Source organism: Tachyglossus aculeatus, chromosome 2 (assembly GCF_015852505.1).
Source record: "Tachyglossus aculeatus isolate mTacAcu1 chromosome 2, mTacAcu1.pri, whole genome shotgun sequence".
Classification (NCBI taxonomy): Eukaryota; Metazoa; Chordata; class Mammalia; order Monotremata; family Tachyglossidae; genus Tachyglossus; species Tachyglossus aculeatus.
Window position 1 is genome coordinate 800,131 of NC_052067.1, and position 21,675 is coordinate 821,805.

The window sequence follows — 21,675 nt, forward strand, 5'->3', positions numbered from 1 at the left end:
AGACCCGCTTCTGTTTTAAAACTCTCTTCCCACCCAGCCAGCCATCCAGTCTACCAGCTAACCAACCACCCAGCCAGCCAGCCAACCACCCAGAGAGCCAGCCAACCACCCAGTCAGCCAGACAGCCAGACAGCCAGCCAGCCGGCCAGCCAACCACCCAGCCAGCTAGCCAACCACCCAACCAGCCAGTTAGTCAGCAAGGGGAAAGGAAACTTTTTCAAGCTTCAGCTGCTTCTCCAGGTAAAATAAATTTGTTTCTCAGGAAACGGCTTAAAAGTGCAACTGGCCCCTAAATCTTTTAGAGTTTTTTAAATCAATTTTCAGGTTTTTCCACAAACAGACTGCATTTATTAGCAAGTTATTCACTGAAGGAAGGGGATCGCAAGTGAACTGAGATGCAGTTTTGCTTGGAATTAGGCAGATCCGGAAGAGCAGCTCAGACTTTCTGGGCCCATTCATTCATTCATTCAATCATATTTATTGAGCGGTTACTGTGTGCAGGGCACTGTACTAAGCGCTTGGGAAGTACAAGTTGGCAACATATAGAGACGGTCCCTACCCAACAGTGGGCTCACAGGGCCCAGAGAAAAGACACTCCTATCAGGGCCTACGACCAGCAGTCCTGTAGGATAAGGGAGAAGTCTGGGAGCCTCTTCTTGCAAAGCATTTCCCAACGGGACCACTGAACTGGAAGCATAGTTGGAACCCTAGAGAAACACATTGGCTTCACGACACCTGGTCGGCTGCTTTCTCAAACTGTTGTGTGGGTGAATGGAAATTCATTCAGTCGGATTTATTGAGCGCTTACGGTGTGCAGAGCACTGTACTAAGTGCTTGAATGGAAATAGTTGTTGGGGTTCAACATGAAAACAGAATATCATCTGCTGCTTCATAAGGATGGCAGAAGAGATGGAGGGGCTTGGGTTTTTCTCTCTCACCAACCCGCCCATTCCCCGCTGGACCCCGAGGGCTGCCCTGCTCCAAGATCTGGAGAGCACTGCCATTGATTTTAGACTTTCTCCACCCTGGTTCCATCCCCAGTTGACCAAACCGAGCTCTTTTGGGCAACTGTGATGGGTAAAGAAAGGAGAAGAAACACACACATCTATGGTTTTGGAAGTAGGGGAAGAGAGGAAGAGGAGCGGAATGACTAGTTCAGCTGCTTTGTCGTGGTGTGTTTATGCAACCTCCAGCTCCGTCCTTGTTCTTCCTCCATTTTCATGATCTGCAAATCATCTGCAAACTGTCTGTCTCCCCCATCTGATTTTCAGCTCCACTATGGCAGAGAACGGATGTCTCGCTACCGCTGTACTCTTTCCAGGGCACAGGACGGTGCGCAGCCCACCGATGGGTGGATGAATGGATCACTCTTCCCATGTACTTTCCAAGCGCATAGTACAGTGCTCTGCACACAGTTAGCGCTCGATAAATACGACTGAATGAATGAATGAGGTTCGGAGTTGGGGTGGGAGAGGCTTCTGAGAAGGAGTTTCCGTCCAAGTGAACGTGCCAGGAGCTCTGTGCCACGGGGCCAGCTAGAGTCCTCATGAGCGAGGCAGAGCCACGGGTGGCCGTCACTTTGCTGTGCCGGCCCCGGGCCAGTGGCCGGTGTGCCCCTGGGAGGGCTTGGGGCAGGCCCCCTACTCTCGCACTCAGACTCCAGGGCTCATCGTGGACGGCAGGACCCTAACCTGGGAGTACACCCGGCCCACCCGTCTGACTGCCTGCCCCTGCCTTTGGGCTGGACTCGCAGGGAGCTGGCCACAGAGTAGCCAAGTAGCCTTACAGGTTGAGGGAACGCAGGCCCAGGGCCAACGTCAACAAAGCGCCGAAGACCCTGACCACTGGGAACAGGCACAGGGCTGTGCAGAGGAGGGTACGGGGAGGGGAGTAACTGGGGAGAGATGAAGGTGGGGAGACACAGCGGCATAAAAGCCACACCACAGACAGCAGTGGGCCGGCAGAGACCATGAAGTGAAAGGCAGATGATAGGCATCCGCTGCACGTGGAGTCTGCAATTCGCCCCAGGTCCAGCCGTGCCCCTTGGACACGGTTGGGTAGGGGGGTGTCCATCGCGGCACCCCAACAGGGAAGACACGAATGACACCTTGCCGTGATCCAGCAGAGGAAGAATGTTTTCAGGACGTAGAGAGTTACTGACACGATGCTACGGATATTACTTACTCTAAGATTTTTCCTAGTTGGTCCACGTCTGAACTTCCACGAAACAGAGGCCTGAAGAAAAGGAAGAGGATGTAAGTACATGAACTTCTCATTGGTCAGTTATCACCTTCTAATCAATAATGATGATATTTACTGAGCGCTCACGAGGTAGTCGGCCCTGTGCTAAGTGCTGGGGCAGCTACAAGATAATCAGATCAGACCTAGTTCCAGCCACACTCTCAGTTGAAGAGGGACGGAGAGGATGATTTTCGCCCCCTTTTACAGTGATGAACCCGAGGTCCAGAGAGGTTAGGTGACTTGTTCAGGGTCACACAGCAGGACAGAGGCAGAGCTGGCACTAGAACGCAGGGCTTATGACTGTTGATCCTGGGTCCTTTCTGCCAGGATACACCGTCTCCTTTAACAATAATAATTATGGTTTTTCTTAGGCACTTACTATATGCCAGGCACTGTACTAAGTGCTGGGGTGGATACAAGAAAGTTGGGTTGCACAGTCCCTGTCCCACATGGAGACTCATGGAGTCTCAACTCCCATTTTACAGATGAGGTGACTGAGACACAGAAAAGGGAAGGGACTTGACCAAGGTCACACAGCAGACATGTGGCAGAACCAGGATTAGAACCCATGACATGACCTTCTGCCTGCCAGGCGCATGCTCCACCACGCTGCTTTGGAACTCTCTGACGTGTGAGCTCTTTTCAGCCAAGAGGAACCACATTTGATCTTCTGTCACCAACCAATCCATCAATCGTTGGTATTTATTAAATGGTTTCTGCGGGCACAAAGCTGGCCCCGGCCCAGCCAAAACTGGACCGCCTTAAATCCAAAAGGTAGGTTGTCTCTTAAGATGGCCTTGGGCTTCGACTCCCCATCTTGGGTCCCAAGACTGCTCTCATCCTTCTGGCCCCTTAAATGGGGCTGAGGCCTCACCATCTCAGGCCCAGAGGGCTACTGGGTCCCACCATTCTCTCCTCCTTCAATGGCAGCCTCCATTGCTCCCTTCCCGGCTAGGGGGTCTCCACTGCCCAGACTAGGTCATCCTTCCTTTCCTACTCAGAATCCACCACTTCCTCACCTCAGAAATCTTTGGTGGCTTCTCATCCCATCCACCTCCATATCGAACAAAAACTGCTCTCCATTGGCTTTAAAACAGTCCATTACCTCGCCCCCTCCTACCTCCCCTCACTTCTTTCCTTCTACAACCCAGCCCTCACACTTCGCTCCTCTAGTACTAACCATTTCACTGTGTCTCGATTTCGCCCGTCTCACCGCCAACCCCTGGCCCATGTCCTGCCTCTGTCCTGGAATGCCCTCCCTCCTCTAATCTGACAGACAACCACTCTCCCCTGCTTCAAAGCCTTATTGACGGCACATTTCCTCCAAGAGGTCTTCCCAGACTAAGCCCCACTTTTCCTCATCTCCCACTCCCTTCTGCGTCACCCTGACTTAATAATAATAATAACAATGATGGTATTTGTTAAGCAATTACTATGTGTAAAGCACTGTTCTAAGCACTGGGGAGGTTATAAGGTGATCAGGTTGTCCCACAGGGGGCTCACAGTTTTAATCCCCATTTTACAGATGAGGTAACTGAGGCACAGAGAAGTTAAGTGACTTGCCCAAAGTCACACAGCTGACAGTTGGCGGAGCCGGGATTTGAACCCATGACCTCTGACTCCAAAGCCCGTGCTCTTGCCACTGAGCCACGCTGACATGTTCCTTTTGCTCTCCCCTATTCCCGGCCCCAAATCACTTATGTCCATATTTGTCATTTATTTATCCCTTTGCTCTCTCCCTCTCCCAGCACCAAATTATATATATCTGTAATTTTATTTAATTGTATTGATGTCTGTTTCCCAGCTTCTAGACTGTGAGCTCCTTGTGGGCAGCAAATGTCACTGTTTATTGCTGTATTGTACTTTCCCAAGCACTCAGTACAGTGCTCTGCACATAATAGGTGCTCAGTAAATACAACTGAATGAATGAACAAATGAATCCCAAGTTTCCATCTGCCCAACACCCCCAAACTCTGGTTTGGGGTCCAAACTCCTCTCACCACCCTGCCTTGTAGTCTGGCCTCACCATACTTGATCCCTACCGGCCTACCCACTCAGCCCCTATCCCTTGGGGAGCTGCCCTCTGTACTGTTCAAAGTCTGACTCTGTCCCTCTTCCCTCTCTAAGACAAACACATTTCTTCTAGACTGTAAGCCCGGTGTGGGCAGGGACTGTCTCTCTTTATTACTGACTGGTACTTTCCAAGCACTTAGTACAGTGCTCTGCACACAGTAAGCGCTCAGTGAATTTCAGCGCCCACCCTGGGGAACATATGACTCTTTTGGCTTTGGGCAGCCAATGAATCCCCATGTTCCAGGACCTGATGCCAGGGACCTTGGGGTTCTTAATGGAACTTAATCAAATGAATGATTAAGAGCCACTGAGACTGTAAATTCCTTGTGGGTAGGGAATGTGTTTGTTCATTGTTACGTTGTACTCCCTCAAGCTCTTAATACAGTGCTCTGCACAAAGTAAGAGCTCCTCAATAAACACAACTGGGTGAATGAATGAATCAAATGGATCAATTGGCTAATCACGGTGAAGGAACCAACGGGACTGGGCCAGTAACAGGCTTGGGCCAGAGGTGGCCAGAATAAAATGCTGTGTACACCAGCCCGCTGCTCCTGAAGCCCCGGCTGAGAATGGGATGGACCGGGGTGGGATTCGGATCACCCCGGCACACACTGAATCACTCGCGCTTCTCTTTACGCCCTTAAGAAAGATAACAACAACAATATTGGGACTATTTGTTAAGTGTTTCCTATGTGCCAAGCGCTGTACTAAATGTGTCTCTGTCCCTCTTGGGGCTCACGGCCACCCACCCATCCTCCCGTTCACTGGATCTCAGTGGAAAGAGCACGGGCTTGGGAGTCAGAGGTCACGGGTTCTAATCCCGGCTCTGCCACGTGTCTGCTGTGTGACCTTGGGCAAGACACTTAACTTCTCTGAGCCTCAGTTACCTCATCTGTAAAATGGGGATTAAGACTGTGAGCCCCACTTGGAACAACCTGATCACCTTGTATCCCCCCCAGTGCTTAGAACAGTGCTTCGCACATAGCGCTTAACAAATGCCATCATCATCATCATCACCATCATCTCCTGAGACCATAAGCTTGTTGTGGGCAGGGAACATATCTTCCAACTCTGTTGCACTGTGCCCTCCCAAGCGCTTAGTACAGTGCTCTGCACACAGTACGCACTCAATAAATACGATGGATAGACCAATCTTCCAGCACTTAGAACAGTGCTTTGCACATAGTAAGTGCTTAACAAATACCATTATTATTATTAGTAGTACAGACTGTAGGCTCCCAGAGGGGAGGGATTGGGTCTTCTTGAGTGCTGGATGTGACTCCGGCGCCGGGGGCACTCCGGTAACACTGCTGCTTGACAATGAATTTCCTGCCCCTGCTCAGAGCCCTGTGGCCTGAAGCAGATAGCAAGCAGGTGGGCACCGAGAAAAATGGGGCGGTAACAGGAAAAACTCCCAATGGAAGTGTAAAGCTGGCCCCAATCCCTCTCTGGCTCTTCAGTCGCCACAGCCTGGGCCCAATGAGCCCAGGAAACGTCCGCGGGACGGGCCCGCTGGCCAGGGCCACGGGGCTGTGTTCTGGGGGCCACGCTGGGCAACTAGTTGTCATCGCCATCAATCCCCCGTGGTGGAGGCCCAGGGCACCCCGGTCCCAGGGAGGAGCGGAGCACGCTGCCATCTGGCCCCAGGGCCTCTTCAGACCTGTCGGGTTTGGGGCGACCACAGCAAACGGTCAGGGCTCAGGAAGGGAATGGATCTGCTTCTGTTCCAAGGGGCAAAGACGGGTGAGGCTGGGGTGGGGAGAAAGGTCAGAGAGCAGAGTGATGTGGCTAAGAGGAATTCCAAATCCTTGAGGTGGGAGAAATGGGGCAATCACATGGCCTGGGAAGGACAGCTTCTTTTCAGATGCCCTCTGGTTCCTTAAGAGAGAAAATCCGTCCTCACCACCCAGCACCCAGCCCCAGCTCCAGCACCTGGGACCAGCACCAGGCTTGTTTGCTCTTGCCATGAGGTGGAAGCAGTCCCTGAAGTTTTTCTAGGATCCCCTGTTCCTGAAAGGATCCTGGCCCTCTGATCAATTAATAATAATAATAATGGTATTTGTTAAGCTCTTACTATGTGCCAAACACTGTTCGAAGTGCTGGGATAGATACCAGGCCATCAGGTTGTCCCACTTGGGGCTCACAGTCATAATCCCCATTTGATAGATGAGGAAACAGAGGCCCAGAGGAGTTAAGTGACTTGCCCAAAGTCACACAGCTGACAAGTGGCAGAGGCAGGATTAGAACCCATGACCTCTGACTCCCAAGCCCGCACTCTTTCCACTAAGAGTTCTTGCGCACTTACTGTATGCAGAATACTGTACTAAGCACTTGGGAGAGTACAATATAACCGAGTCGGTAGACATGTTCCCTGCCCACAGCGAGCTTACTCCGGTTCTCCCATCCCCAAATGGTGTTGACCCGGGGTACGCTGAGGCCCAGACCAGGAGTAAGAGGAAGATGGTGGGAACTTGAGCCTGGAGAAAGAAGCAGGTGGGAGGAGAGGAGGGGGGCAGGGAGATGGCCAAACGGCAGCAGGGTAAGCGCTTAGTACAGTGCTCTGCACACAGTAAGTGCTCAATAAATATGATTGAATGAATGAATGAGTGAACGGGTGTAACAGTTGGCTGGGGGGCAGAAGGAAGAGGAGGCAGACAGACAGAAGGTGCAGTTGGATGATTGGGGGGGATTTGACTCAGACGGGCATAGTGGCCAAGATGCCTTGGAAGAGAACAAGTTCGTTCTCCCACCGGAGGGCCCTGGTTTCAGTAATAAACCCGAGCCTGCCAACAAAGGGGCAGATGTGAGATGCGGCATGGCCTAGCAGAAAGAGCCCAGGCCTGGGTTTTAATTCCAGCTCGGCCACTTGCCTGCTGATTGAGTCTGGACAAGTCTCTTAGTAATAATTGTGCTAAGCACTGGGGTAGATATCAGGTCCCACTTGGGGCTCATAGAGTAAGAAGAAAGGAGAACTGGTATTGGCCCCCATTTTGCATATGAGGGAACTGAGGCACAGAAGTGAAACGCCTTGCATGAGGTCACCCAGCAGATAAGTGGCGGGGCTGGGATTAGAACCCAGGTCCTCTGTCTCCCAGTCCCATGCTCTTTCTACTAGGCCTCACTTCTTCCCTGGGGTCTCAGTTTCCTCATCTGAAAAATGGCGATTCAATATCTGTTCTCCCTTCCCCTTAGACCGCAAGCCCAATGTAGGACAGGGATGGTGTCTAACCTCGTTACATAGTATAATAATAATAATAATGATGGCATTTGTTAAGTGCTTACTATGTGCAAAGCACTGTACTAAGCGCTAGGTATCTATGGTATCTATCCCAGTGCTTGGCAAGATGTTTGGCAAGTCATGAGGGCTTAGCAAATAACATTAATAATGATAATAATAATAATGATGATGATAATAGTAACAACAATAATAATAGTAATTTGCTTGTTTGAAGCTACCTGCTGGCAGAAGTTAAAATGCCTGGAAGTGCCTCTTCACACCCACCACCATCCCTACTCTCCCCCACATCCTCCCCATCCACAGCACAATTCCTGGCTCCTGGTCACTCCTTTGCAATCAGTGTTCACAAACACACGTGCCCTTGTCCCATCCACCTGATCGGACTATGTCAGGTGAGGACGGGCAGGAAATCCACCTCCCCAAGCCCCCTGCACTCCAAGCTCTAAGATAATAATTGTGGCATTTGTTAAGTGCTTACTATGTGCCAAGCACTGTACTAAGCACTGGGGTGGATACAGGCAAACTGGCTTGAACGCAACCCCTGTCCCACGTGGAGCTCACAGTCTCAATACCCATTTTACAGAAGAGGTAACGGAGTCACGGAGAAGTGAAGTGACTTACCCAAGGTCACACAGCAGACAAGTGGGTGACCCCCCCAAGTGCCTACGACAGGGCTGCTTTGCCCTTAAAAGGAGGAAGCATAGTCACTCTGGAATGAGAAACTCAATCTTTTAAACTCTGAGTCCCCTGCCTGCGCTTTGGCTCACTGGAAAGAGCAAGGGCTTTGGAGTCAGAGGTCTTGGGTTGGAATCCCGGCTCCACCACATGTCTGCTGTGTGACCTTGGGCAAATCACTTAACTTCTCTGAGCCTCAGTTATCTCATCTGTAAAATGGGGATTAAGATTGTGAGCCCTGCGTGGGACAACCTGATCACCTTGTATTCCCCCCCAGCGCTTAGAACAGTGCTTTGCACATAGTAAGCGCTTAATAAATGCCATCATTATTATTATTATTATTTAAGAATCCTCCAAGACCTAATGAATGAGGGCGGTTTGGTGGGAACCAAGACGACAATCAGAATCTCAAAGATGGATTGGGCAATTCTGGGCCAAAAAGGGAACGAATGAAACCATGTCTCCCAACGATGATGAGACAGTTAAGGCGTCTGACTCACAAGAGGACCGAAGAGCCAAAACAGAAAAACGAGAGCATGATATCTGCTGGTGCTGACTGTACTGCTGAATTTTATTTTAAATCATGGCAAACTTTACAGTCAGGCAAAAGACAATACTGACCTGTCTTATAGACGGTTTGACTTGGGCTTGAGCTCAAGTGGTACGGGAGAAGTTTTTCTACCTTACTCAAAGGTACCAAAGAAGAGGCTCATTTGAGGAGATTCCCAGTGTTTCATGCGTACAGATTAAAATCGTGGGAGTTTATTAGACCGGCAATAGGATGAACCACCAGGGCAAGAAAGAATGCCATGAGGAAATGTAGCAATCTAGCATTTTCAGTTTATGTGGGAGCTGTAAATCCCCTTTCTGTAATTTACTCATCTGTCTGTCTCCCACCTTGGACTAGAAGCTACTTGAGAGCAAGAATTGTGTCTTCAAACATTTTGGTGCTCTCATGGCAACCTGAGATGCCCACTCCAAATGGGTGAGAGGGGCTGATCGCCCCATGGCTAGCCAGCTGGACTCTCATCAAGCTACATTTCAGGGACTCTATGGGTACGGATGTAAAGGCTTAGGGGATAAGGACTCAAGTGGACAGGTGATGCCAAAAGGAGGGAAAAGTGGGCAGGGAGATGAGAGGTTAATCATGGAAGGTTTCCTGGACATATGATCTTAGTGAGGCTTTGAAGATGGGGAGAGTGGTGGTCAGGGATTAAATGAGAGTCATCGGAGAATGAAAGAAAATGAACCAGCCAGTAAAGGAGTTGAGAAGTAGCGTCAGCTTAGTAGGTAGAGGACGGGCCTGGGAGACAGAAGGACCTGGGCTCTAATCCCTGCTCTGCCACAAGTCTGCTGTGTGACCGTGGGCAAGTCACTTCACTTCTCTGTGCCTCAGTTACCTCATCTGTAAAATGGGGAAAAGAATGTGAGCCCCATGTAGGACAGGGACTGTGTTCACCCTCCATTAACTTGGATCTATCCCAGGGATTACAGCAGCGCTTGGCACATAGTAAGCGCTTAACAAAAAACATTATTATTATTATTATTAGGGAGGTGGAAGGGGGAGGGGAGTGTGTATATGTGTTGTGTGGGGCAGGCTCTGTCACTGAGAAGCAGCATGGCCTAGTGGCAAGAGCTTGGGAGTCAGAAGCCGTGGGCTCTAATCCCGGCTCGGCCACTTGTGTGCTATGTGGGCAAGTCACTTAACTTCTCTGTGACTCAGTTTCCTCATCTGCAAAATGGGGATTAAGACTGTGAGCCCCAAGTGGGACAGGGACTGTGTCCAACCTGATTACCTTGTAGCTACACCAGTGCTTAGAACAGTGCTTGGCACATAGTAAGTGTTAAACGAATACCATCATTATTATTATCACTGCAAAAGGAGGCATTCGGGCATAGGCTTTGCCCTCTTCTTGGCCTGAGGAAGAGCCAGGCTTTGGGGCTGGGACCTGCCGGGTCGGGGCATAGTCAACCGTGAATTCTTGGCCTCGCCCCACGGAGCCTCTGTGGCAGGGGCACACAGGTCGGAGGGCAGACTGACGAACGACCGGCTGGCAGCGTGACCGCCAATGCCAGCCCGCGGGCCCCTGGAAGGACAGGGGCACAATGGAGAGAGGGAGGGCACGGCTCCCGGTGCCGGCTGCAACCTGAATTACCGGTTGGCACCCGGGACTGCCCATCAGAGGTTGGTCACGGATGCGATCAAACCGCCGGAGGAGACGGGATTGGGAGAGGCAGCCTGAACTGGCTACATCCGCCCCAGTGCTTAGTACACTGCCTGGCACATAGCGAGTGCTTAACAAATACCCCAATTATTATCTCTGGAGCTGCGGGAACTGGAGGTTGGGGAGGGTGGGCTTGTGTGGGCACCGAGGACCTGGGAGCCCTGAGCTGCGGCAGCCCTGGTTCCAGGGGATTCAGGGGAGGAGCCCTGGGCAGCCCTGGAAGACTACCAACAGGGATCCTGTCTACTTACTGTACCCAAGCGCTTAGTGCTCTGCCCACAGTTAGTGCTCAACAAATACCACTGACTGATTGACTCATCGCATGACCTAACAGTGGGGATTGAACGACGGGAGGGTCAGACAGTCCCCTAACCTCAGCTCCTCTTCCCGAAGAGGGACTCGGCCTCTCTGAACGCCTCCATCGAAGGTTCTGATCAAACCCGAAAAGCCTGGGAAAGGGTCACCCTGAAATGGAGCTATAAGGTGAAAGTTCCTCTTGGGCAGCGAACCTGTCACTTTGTTTTGTTTTCCCCAGGGGTTGAGGCCAGTGAAGGGCAGTCACCGGGACCTCTTACCCACGTCCTGCCTCTTGCCTGGAGCGCCCTCCCTCCTCATATCCAACGGACAATGACTCTCCCCTCCTTAACAGCCTTATTGAAGGCACAACTCCTCTGAGAGGCCTTCCCTGACCAAGCCTTCTTTTCCTTTTCATGCAATCCCTTCTGCATCACCCTTTCTCCCTTTATTCACCCCCCTTTCCAGCCCCACAGCACTTATGCACACATCTGTCATTTTAAAAAAATATTATTATCTGTCCCCCCTCTAAACTTTAAGCTCATTGTGGGTAGGGAATGTGTCTGTAATACTGTATTCTCCCAAGTGCTTTGTACAGTGCTCTGCCCACAGTAAGTATTCAATAAATACAACTGACTGACCGTCCACGTACTCAGTAAACCCTAACACTTCTCTCCCAGCCACAGGATCCAGGTGCCCTCCCCCCACCTCCCACCCCTCACAGCAACGTGCTGCAGGCCAGAGCCCGCAGGAAGGACGCTAAGCCGGCATCCCGGGGCTAGAGGCAAGAGGGATCCTCGGGGCTGTGTTGCAGAACTTCGGTGCAACGGGCCCCTGGCTTGAAGCCGGAGACTCCTGCCACTCCTTAAATACCGGAAGCTGTGTTCAGGTACAAAGGAATTCTTAACAATGAAAATCCTGGCAGAAAGACATCACCTTGGGGCGGCGGGGATGGGAGGCATATCGTTTAGTGCTCATTCTGGGGCCCTGGCTAGTCCTCAGGCAGTGTGGCCAAGCAGTAGGGCGCTGGTCTAGAGGCTGGAGAACCAGGGTTCGAGTCCGACGTTTTCTGCTAGCCTGCCGTGTGACCGTGGGCGGGTCACTTAACTTCTCTGTACCTCAGCTGCTCCATCTGTAAAATGGGGGTAATAATACCCGCCTCGTCTCCCTACCTCACAGGGGTGTTGTGAGGGTTTGAAATGAACTAATTAATATGAAAGCGCTATAACAAACCCAAGTAAGCGCTTGGTACGGTGCTCTGCACATAGTAAGTGCTCAATAAATTAAACTGAATAAATGAGTACCTGTTGGGGCTGTGACATTTTGCAACATGATCACCTACGTGGGCGCATACATGTGCGTGTGCGCACCCACACACATGCACACATACTCATGGACAGCTGAGAATCGGTGTGAGGAGTGGAGGTCTGCCTGGATTCCATGTTTATCCCCAAACTGGACTTCAGGGGAGGCCGAAAGACCCGCGCTGAGCGGCACTGCGGTGGCTGGAACCCGGGACCGGCTAGGGGCTCAGTTCTGAATGTTTCTCCCTGCAGCTGGAGGCTGGGAACCGGCAGTTCGTGGGCCGAGCCATCGCTGCCCATGTCGTACCATCACGTGACCCACGGCAGCGCCAAGAGCTGACAGGGGCCATCCATGCCCCGAGGACCCCTCCCCAACACCCTGAGCTGCAGGGCAGGGGTCCTGCCTCACTCCTTTGGATCTGGCTGCCTGCCATGGCAGGGAACATGTTAACGGGATGGGCAGGAACAAGGAAATAAGTGCACTTTTGGTCTTCCCATCCTCGCCTTCAATCTTGCACCTTTAATAAATATGCCTGCCCACTGTGGCGCTTTCCTCTTTCCCATGTATCTGTCCGCCCAGGGGAGTGGGGGACAGGGACTGTATCCGATCTGGCCGCCCCGTGTCCGCCGTAGCGCAGGACCGGTTGGCTTGGTAACTGGCCGGTGGTCAGGCCTCTACCTACAGAACTGCAGATGGGAAGTCAAATCCAACAGGAAAAAAGTAGAGCGATATTCCATTTCTAATAACCACATTAGCATCCAGATGCCCAAACTGCCCCAGAGGCTGGCTAGGAACCACGTACAGAGAGGCTAGAGAAACATTTCTGGAGATGCTATCTGGATTCTGGTGCTGTTTCTAAAGGGCAGAAGGGAGTGGGGTGTAGTGGGTGTGTGTGTGTGTGTGAGAGAGAGAGCGAAAGAATCAATCTATCTGTAGCTACAAAGGGCTACATTCCGTGCACTGAAAAAACAGAGCTCAGATGTTCTCCTAGATGACACAGTGCAGGGATGATCATGCCAGTACCTGCCTGGAAGGATCCTGGAACAATATCAGTTCCCCAGATTCCCAAAGTCCTAGACCGGAGCACGGATGACACCTCAGACGGGGCGACTATCAGCCCCGTAGACCACCCCTCTGCCCGTGGCTATAATAATAATAATAATAATGGCATTTGTTAAGCGCTTACTATGTGCAAAGCACTGTTCTAAGCACTGGGGAGGATACAAGGTGATCAGGTTGTCATTCATTCATTCAATTGTATTTATTGAGCGCCTACTGTGTGCAGAGCACTGTACTAAGTGTTTGGGAAGTACAAGTCGGCAACATATAGAGACGGTCCCTACCCAACAACGGGCTCACAGTCTAGAAGGGGGAGACAGACACCAAAACAATATTTACTATTTATTTTGTTAATGATGTGCACATAGCTTTAATTCTATTTGTTCTGACGATTTTGACACCTGTCTACATGTTTTGTTTTGTTGTCTGTCTCCCCCTTCTAGACCGTGAGCCCGTTGTTGGATAGGGACCATCTTTATATGTTGCTGACTTGTACTTTCCAAGCGCTTAGTACAGTGCTCTGCACACAGTACGTGCTCAATAAATATGTCAATGAATGAATGTAGACAGGTGTCAAAATCGTCAGAACAAATAGAATTATAGCTATATGCACATCATTAACTAAATAAATAGAATAGTAAATATGTACAAGTACAATAAATAGAGTGATAAATCTGTACAAATATATACAAGTGCTGTGGGGAGGGGAAGGAGGTAGGGCAGGGTGGACGGGGAGGAGGAGAGGAAAAAGGGGGCTCAGTCTAGGAAGGCCTCCTGGAGGAGGTGAGCTCTCAGTAGGGCTTTGAAGGGAGGAAGAGAGCTAGCTTGGTGGATGTGTGGAGGGAGGGCATTCCAGGCCAGGGGGAGGACGTGGGCCGGGGGTCGATGGCGGGACAGGCGAGAATGAGGCCCAGTGAGCAGGTTAGCAGCAGAGCAGTGGAGGGTGCGGGCTGGGCTGGAGAAGGACAGAAGGGAGGTGTGCTAGGAGGGGGCGAGGTGATGGAAAGCCTTGAAGCTGAGAGTGAGGAGTTTTTGCTTGATTCGTAGGTTGACAAGGCAGCCACTGGAGATTTTTGTGGAGGGGAGTGACATGCCCAGAGCATTTCTGTACAAAGATAATCTGGGCAGCAGAGTGAAGTATGGAATAGGAGGACGGGAGATCAGAGAGGAGGCTGATGCAGTAATCCAGTTGGGATAGGATGAGAGATTGAACCAGCAAGGTAGCAGTTTGGATAGAGAGGAAAGGGTGGATCTTGGCAATGTTGTGGAGGTGAGACCGGCAGGTTCTGGTGATGGACTGGATGTGTGGGGTGAACGGGAGAGCAGAGTCGAGGATGACACCAAGGTTGCGGGCTTGTGAGACGGGAAGGATGATAGTGCCGTCTACAGTGACAGGAAAGTCAGAGAGAGGACAGGGTTTGGGAGGGAAGATAAGGAGTTCAGTCCCATGTGGGGTTCACAGTCTTCACCCCCATTTTACAGATGAGGTAACTGAGGCACAGAGAAGCTAAGTAACTTGCCCAAGGTCACCCAGCTGACATTTGGCAGAGCCAGGATTTGAACCCATGACCTGACTCCCAAGCCTGTGCTTTTTCCATTGAGCCACCCTGCTTCCACTAGCCCGCTGGGTGGGAGCATGGTGGGAGCATGTCGGGACAGCATCTGAGCGGGGAGCGGGGAAGGGGAAGGGAGCAACTGTTGATGGAGGTCCTTGGGGCTGGGAGGCTGGAGGAGAAAGGAAAGCAGAAACAATCAACGGTGCTGACTCAGTGCCTACTGTGGGCAGAACGCTATGCCAAGTGTTTGGGGGAGCAATAATAATAATAATAATAATAATAATGATAATAATAATAATAGCATTTGTTAAGCGCTTACTATGTGCAAAGCACTGATCTAAGTGCTGGGGAGGTTACAAGGCGATCAGGTTGTCCCACAGGGGGTTCACAGTCTTAATACCCATTTTACAGATGAGGTAACTGAGGCACAGAGAAGTTAAGTGACTTGCCCAAAGTCACCCAGCTGACAAGTGGCAGAGCCGGCATTTGAACCCGTGACCTCTGACTCCAAAGCCCGGGCTCTTTCCACGGAGCCACGCTGAGTACAACAGAGATCGAGGACATCATTTAATAATAATACTAATTATGGTATTTGTTAAGCGCTTACTATCTGCCACGCACTGTTCTAAATGCCGGGGGAAGATCCAAGGTAATCAGGTTGTCCCACGTGGGGCTCACGGTCTTCATCCCCATTTTACAGATGAGGTAACTGAGGCATAGAGAAGTGAAGTGGCTGGCCCAAGGTCACACAGCAGACAAGTGGCGGAGCTGGGTTTCGAACCCATGTCCGCTGACTACCAAGCCCATGAACTAGACCCATGACTTTCAGACTCCCAAGCCCATGCTCCTTCCACTAAGCCACGCTGCTTGCCCTCAAGGAGTGGGTCTAGTAGATAGAGCAGGGGCCTAGGAGTCTAAAGGTCATGGGTTCTAAACCAGTTTCCACAGTTTGTCTGCTCTGTGACCTTGGGCAAGTCACTTCACTTCTCTGTGACTCAGTTACCTCATCTGTAAAACGGGGATTGAGACTGTGAGCCCCACATGAGTACAGTGTCTCGCCCACAGTATTTATCTATATTGATGCCTGTTTACTTCTCCGGATGTCTGTCTCCCCGTTCTTAGAGAAGCAGCGTGGCTCAGAGGAAAGAGCAAGGGCTTTGGAGTCAGAGGTCATGGGTTCAAATCCCGGCTCTGCCAATTGCCATCTGTGTGACTTTGGGCAAGTCACTTCACTTCTCTGTGCCTCAGTTACCTCATCTGTAAAATGGGGATTAAGACTGCGAGCCCCCTGTGGGAAAACCTGATCACCTTGTAACCTCCCCAGCGCTTAGAACAGTGCTTTGCACACAGTGAGCGCTTAATAAATGCCATTTTATTATTCTAGACTGTAAGCCTGATGTGGGCAGGGATTGTCCCTCTTGCTGAATTGCATTTTCCAAGAGCTTAGTGGAGTGCTCAGCACACAGTAAGCGCTCAGTAAACATAATCAAATGTGGTATAAATACCACAATTATTATTATTCCAGTCTAGCAGAAAGCTCAGGGAAGAGGGCAAAGTTGGGGACCGTAATAAAATGAGTCAGCCAAAGCTGCCCATGTGGCTGAGAAATGCTTCAGGACAATGAGGGTCATCCCAAGGCGGGGAGAGAGATAGCTCAAAGGCCTGCTAGAGGGAAACATGCCTCAGGTGAGGGGCTCCAAGGAAACAAGCAAAGGCCAAAGACCTCTGGCCTGTCTGTCCAGTGGAGGGAAGCTTGGGTCCGAGCCTTTAAAAAGAATTAATTTTCTTCATTTTATCAGATGTGGAAAATTTACTTCTCCATAGAGAGCTCCTTTTTACTGTACCATGAGGAACTTTCCCTACAGAAATGACCTTTTCATTTCGAAATGAAGAACTGAATGAAAGTGAGTTTAAGTCGGCACTTGGTGATTTTGAAACGCTTTGAGTCCCAGCAGCCGATGACATCAGGGAAAACTGTCCCAGCCCACCGAGCTGGGTAAGCGATGCCCAGTTTACATGCCTGTGCTGCCCAACGCGGCCACGGCACTCCTCCCCAGCATCTCCACAGAGGTCAGAGGGCAGAGCTGGGAAGGCCCGAGGTCCAGCTCCGTCCAGGCAGCGAGCTGACCTGACCTTCTGCCGTTTGGCCTCATTCCCGCCGGGAGGCCTGTCACCCTGTCACGCCCTGACTTGGCCGTTATCAGTTGATCCCTCATCAAACGCCCAACTCTTCCCAGCCCGCCGTGTTTTCTCAGTTTCCGACTATCGCCCGGACGGCCGCCGGAAGCGCCGCCCACTCTGAATGCCAACTTTCCAGCCTCGAGAGGACCTCGGAGCGAGGCCTTGGAAGCGTGCGCGCACACTCTTGGGGACCTCCCGCTCTCGCTTCCCGCTCCCACATCCCTGGCTGCAACACGGTGGCCTTCCTCGAACCCGCCCTGCAGGCCCCCGATTCGGGCCTCTCTAGTCGAGGGCTCTGCCGCATCCCCCACTCCCAAAACGTCAGCAGCGTCCTCGGGAATGAAGCCCGGGCTGCCGGGAGGCGAATCCGTGTTAACTTCTGGGGCCGCCAGGGCTGCCTTGAGGTACCACGGTCTGTTGGGGCTCTGCTGCTTGGGCAGGGCCGGGCAGAGCGGGGCAGGGCTGGGCAAGGCCAAGATGAGGGTGGGCCCGGAATTTCAGGAATGTGCAGGGATGCAACCTATGGCCTTGGGGAATTTTCACCGCACAACAGGCCTGGCTTCTCATCAGGGCTGGATCCAGGGAACTGTGGGTTGAAACAGAGCTAGGCTGGGCGGAGGGAGGGGGACTGGGGGGGAGGAAGGGAAGGGAAAGTTAAAAGCTGCAGCAAGTGGGGATAGGGGAAGAGGCGAACTGAGGGAGGTGCTGGCAGAGCAGAGGTTTTCTCTCTCCCACTTCCCCGGAGCAGCTGGGACTGGCTCTGAGCCCAGGAACCACTCACCTACCTGGCTCCAGGAGGCTGCTGGGATCGGAGCCAATCCCAACGGCGGGTAGAAGAGAGGACACTTCCGGGCCTTGCTTGGCCCCATGTGGGTGATGTCAGGAACCCCCAAGTCACCCTCCTCTCAGTGCCTCTTTCTCCAGTGACCTCCTGCTCACACCCTCCTTCCTGCCTGGAACTTCCCCACCACATCCGGCAGACTGCGCCTCTCTCTAGCTTCAAAGTCCTCCTGAAAGCCCACCTCCTCCAAGAGGCCTTCATGGATTAACCCCGCCTTACTTCCCCCCCAACTACCACTTTAAGCCTTTCATTCATTCAATTGTATTTATTGAGCGCTTACTGTGCGCACAGCACTGTACTAAGTGCTTGGGAAGTACAAGTCGGCAACATATAGGGACGGTCCCTACCCAACAACGGGCTCACAGTGCTTCCCTCATCCCATCGCCTGCCCCCGCAAAACACTTAAGTCCATAGAGTACACTTTATTGCTTCCTCCTAACTGTAACTGATTTTAAAGTTGTTGTTATTAGTAGTACAGTATTTATTAAGAACTCAGTATGTGTCAAGCACTGTTCTAAGCACTGGGGTGGGTACGAGACTGTGTCCGGTATCAGGTCGGACACAATCTCTGTCCCACATGAGGCTCACAGTCTAAGTAGGAGGGAAAACAGGCACTGAATCCCCGTTTGACAGATGAGGAAACTGAGGACCAGAGAAGTTAAGTGACATGCCCAAGGTCACCCAGAAGACAACTGGGCCTCTGAATCCCAGCACATAGTTACGTGCCCTTTATACCACCTTCCATCCAGGACTGCTCCTCAACATAGGCTTTTAGGGGTTTGAGTTGGGGGTTGCCTGTCTCTGGCTAGCACAGCTGGCCACTTGAGCTTGGAGGGTGAGGGGCCAGAGTGGGGAAGCTCCGGCCTGTTCCCACAGACCTCTGCGCTGTGGTGCGAGGCCGCTGGAGCATCCTGATTCATCCGAGGGGCTTGGGAGCATCTTCAGTGGCTCCCCACAGGGTAACCCCCCACCCCTTGGTTCGCCCTGCTCAGGTGGGACCCCATCTAATAGAGGAAACTGGCACAGTTGCTGCCCTTGAGAGGCATATCATCTAATGGCCATTCACCAGGCAAGGGCTTGGTTGGGCCCTTGGAGCCTGCTGCTTTGCCTGGAGTTCCCGGGCTAGGGGCTGCGGCCTAGACTCCCCGCCTCCCACTCTGTTCTGGGCCTCCTTCGTTCATTTGATCATATTTATTGGGTGCTTATTGTGTGTGGAGCACTGTACTAAGTACTAGGGAGAGTATAATACAACAATAAACAGACACAGTAAACAGAGAAGCAGCATGGCTTAGTGGCTAGAGTACAGACCTAGAAGTCAGAAGGACCTGGGTTCTAATTCAGGTTCCGCCACATGTCTGCTGTATGACCTCGGGCAAGTCACTTCTCTGGGCCTCAGTTAACCCAGCTGGAAAATGGGGATTAAGAATGTGAGCCCCATGTGGGACAGGGGCTGTGTTCAACCCAATTAACTTGTATCTACCTCACTGCTTAATTCCCACTACACATTCCCTGCCTCCACTGGGCTGGTGGACTCGGCGGCTCCTGGCTAGAGTCGGGGGGGCCCAGTTCGGTCAGGCTCAGAGGACCAGTGCCTGGCATGGAAGGGGTGGTGAGCTCCCCATGGGTTCCGGCCAACTGGCCGGCCCCGAAACCAATTCTGTGAGGTTCACACAGACTTTCCTCCTTAGGGTGCCTAGGCAGCCTTAGACTGCAGGGCTGGGGGGTGAGGGGGAGAGGAAGAGAGGGAGGAAGGGGTAAAGTGAAGAATTAGAGGTTCTTTGTTTTGGATTTCTCTTCACTGAGCTCAATGGGAGGTGGAGTCTCAACAAAGGAAGCCATTTAGATTTGTGTTTACCTGCTGCCACCGGGCCCCCCTGAGTTGTATCTGAGCTGGCCCTGGGCCGGGACCTCTGGAACACCTCACAGATGCCCCTGATTTTTTAGGATCCAACAGGCTCGGGCTGGGAGCCGCCCTCCCCTCCCACGCTGCCTTCTCCTCTCTCTGCTCTCAGCCACCCTAGCCCGGGGCTCCTCTGGGCTTCCTCAGCCGGGGTCAGTCCGGGATCAATCCCAGCTCCTTTTGGGCCTGCGGAACCCATCTGGGCCTAGGCCCCTCACAGAAAAATCTTGCCCCAAGAGGAAGAGAAAGACACAGCTGTTAGAGTCTTGGAGGGGAGACTGAGGCCTGGGGCCAAAGCCCAGGTGGAGGTGGGAGGACCCCCAGACACCGTTAATTATGCAATTAATGTCTTTTATTCATATTAATGTCTGTCTTCCCCTCTAGGAGGTAAGCTCGTCAAGGGTACGGAACGAGTCTGCTAAGCCTGTTGCATTGCACTCTCTGAAGCACATAGTACAGTGCTCTGCACACAGTAAGCGCTCAATAAATACGATTGATTGACATCAGGGACCATTGGCATCCTCGGCCGAGGTGGCTGCTTTCCCTTCAAATCTAGCTAGGCTCAGGCTTATCTGAATGCCTCAGGATGGAGGAAACCCATCTAATCTTGTTTCAAGAAGACGTTTCTTTCATTCGCACGTGAATACTCTGAACAAAGAGGGGCTCTCCCCCGAATGGGGGAAGTTGGACTTTCCGCTCCCCAGCCCCACCCTGCCACTGCCCCACTGGTTTTGAGAATAATCAACCACTAAGTTTTCAAGTTCTGGGGACTGCAGCCCCCAGGGAACCCGCACAGGAGCAATCTGGCCTTTTGACCACGCATGCCAGAAGGACTTGAGAGTTGGATGTAAGCAGGAGGGGAGGCAAAGATATGGGATTGGGGAGAGTGGGAAGTTAAGATTTTCCGAGAATTCCCTGGTCCTCTCAGTGGGCTCTGTCCCCCCCCCCCCCCCTTTCCTCCCAAGTCCTCACGTCTGTACCCAGTTCTTCTGGGGAAACTGAGGGCTGGGACACAGCAGACTGCTGGGGTACAGGCTAAAATTTGGCCGCCGGAGAAAACCTGGGCCTGTTCCTTGACAACCCTTTTACATCATGCCTGGACAGAAAATGCCTCTGAGACCTGCCTGTGGAAATTCAGGCTACTGATGGACTTCGGCTGAGAAATGAGAAACAAACTAAAATAAGGAGCCCCAGCTTGTCTTGTTTTGGGGGCCATGCAGTGGATTCCTCCTCTCTCTCTTAACACGATGACTCCCCCTTCTAGACTACTTGTTTTGTTTTGTTGTCTGCCTCCCCCTTCTAGACTGTGAGCCCGTTGTTGGGTAGGGACCGTCTCTGTGTGGATTTGTGCTTTCCAAGCGCTTGGTACAGTGCTCTGCACACAGTAAGCACTCAATAAATACAACTGAATGAATGAATGAATTTATTGAGAGCTTACTGGATGCTTGGGAAGTGAAAATTGACAACATATGGAGACGGTCCCTACCCAACAACGGGCTTACAGTCTAGAACGGGGAGGCCTACTCCCTCCCTCTGCCATACCCCCTTCCCCCGCCCCACAGCACTTGTGTATATTTGTACATATTTATTATTCTGTTTATTTTATTAATGATGGGTATATATCTATGATTCTATTTATTTATTTTGATGCTATTGATGCTTGTCTACTTGGTTTGTTTTGTTGTCTGTCTCCCCCTTCTAAACTGTGAGCTCGTTGTTGGGTAGGGATTGTCTCTGTTGCCGAATTGTACTTTCTAACCGCTTAGTACAGTGCTCTGCACACAGTAAGTGCTCAATAAATACGATTGATTGAATGAATGAATGATTAAGTCTGTGACCCCCATGTGGGCCAGGGACTGTGTCTAACCTGATTACCCTGTATCTACCCCAACGCTTAGAACAGTGCCTGGCACATTCATTCATTCATTCAATTGTATTTATTGAGCGCTTACTGTGTGCAGAGCACTGGACTAAGCGCTTAGGAAGTACAAGTTGGCAACATATAGAGACAGTCCCTACCCAACAGCGGGATCATAGTCTAGAAGGGGGAGGCAGACAACAAAAAAAAAACATATTAACAAAATAAA

General features: G+C 51.6%; 1 protein-coding gene across 1 annotated transcript in view; it reads right to left on the minus strand.

Moving 5' to 3' along the window:
* Nucleotides 1–21,675, minus strand: part of CDK6 (cyclin dependent kinase 6) — a 193,460-nt gene that overhangs the window by 6,890 nt on the left and 164,895 nt on the right. Inside the window, exon 5 of the mRNA XM_038742474.1 lies at nt 2,185–2,235. Within this exon, the coding sequence (XP_038598402.1) occupies nt 2,185–2,235 (51 nt within the window). The remainder of the gene's footprint in view (nt 1–2,184; nt 2,236–21,675) is intronic.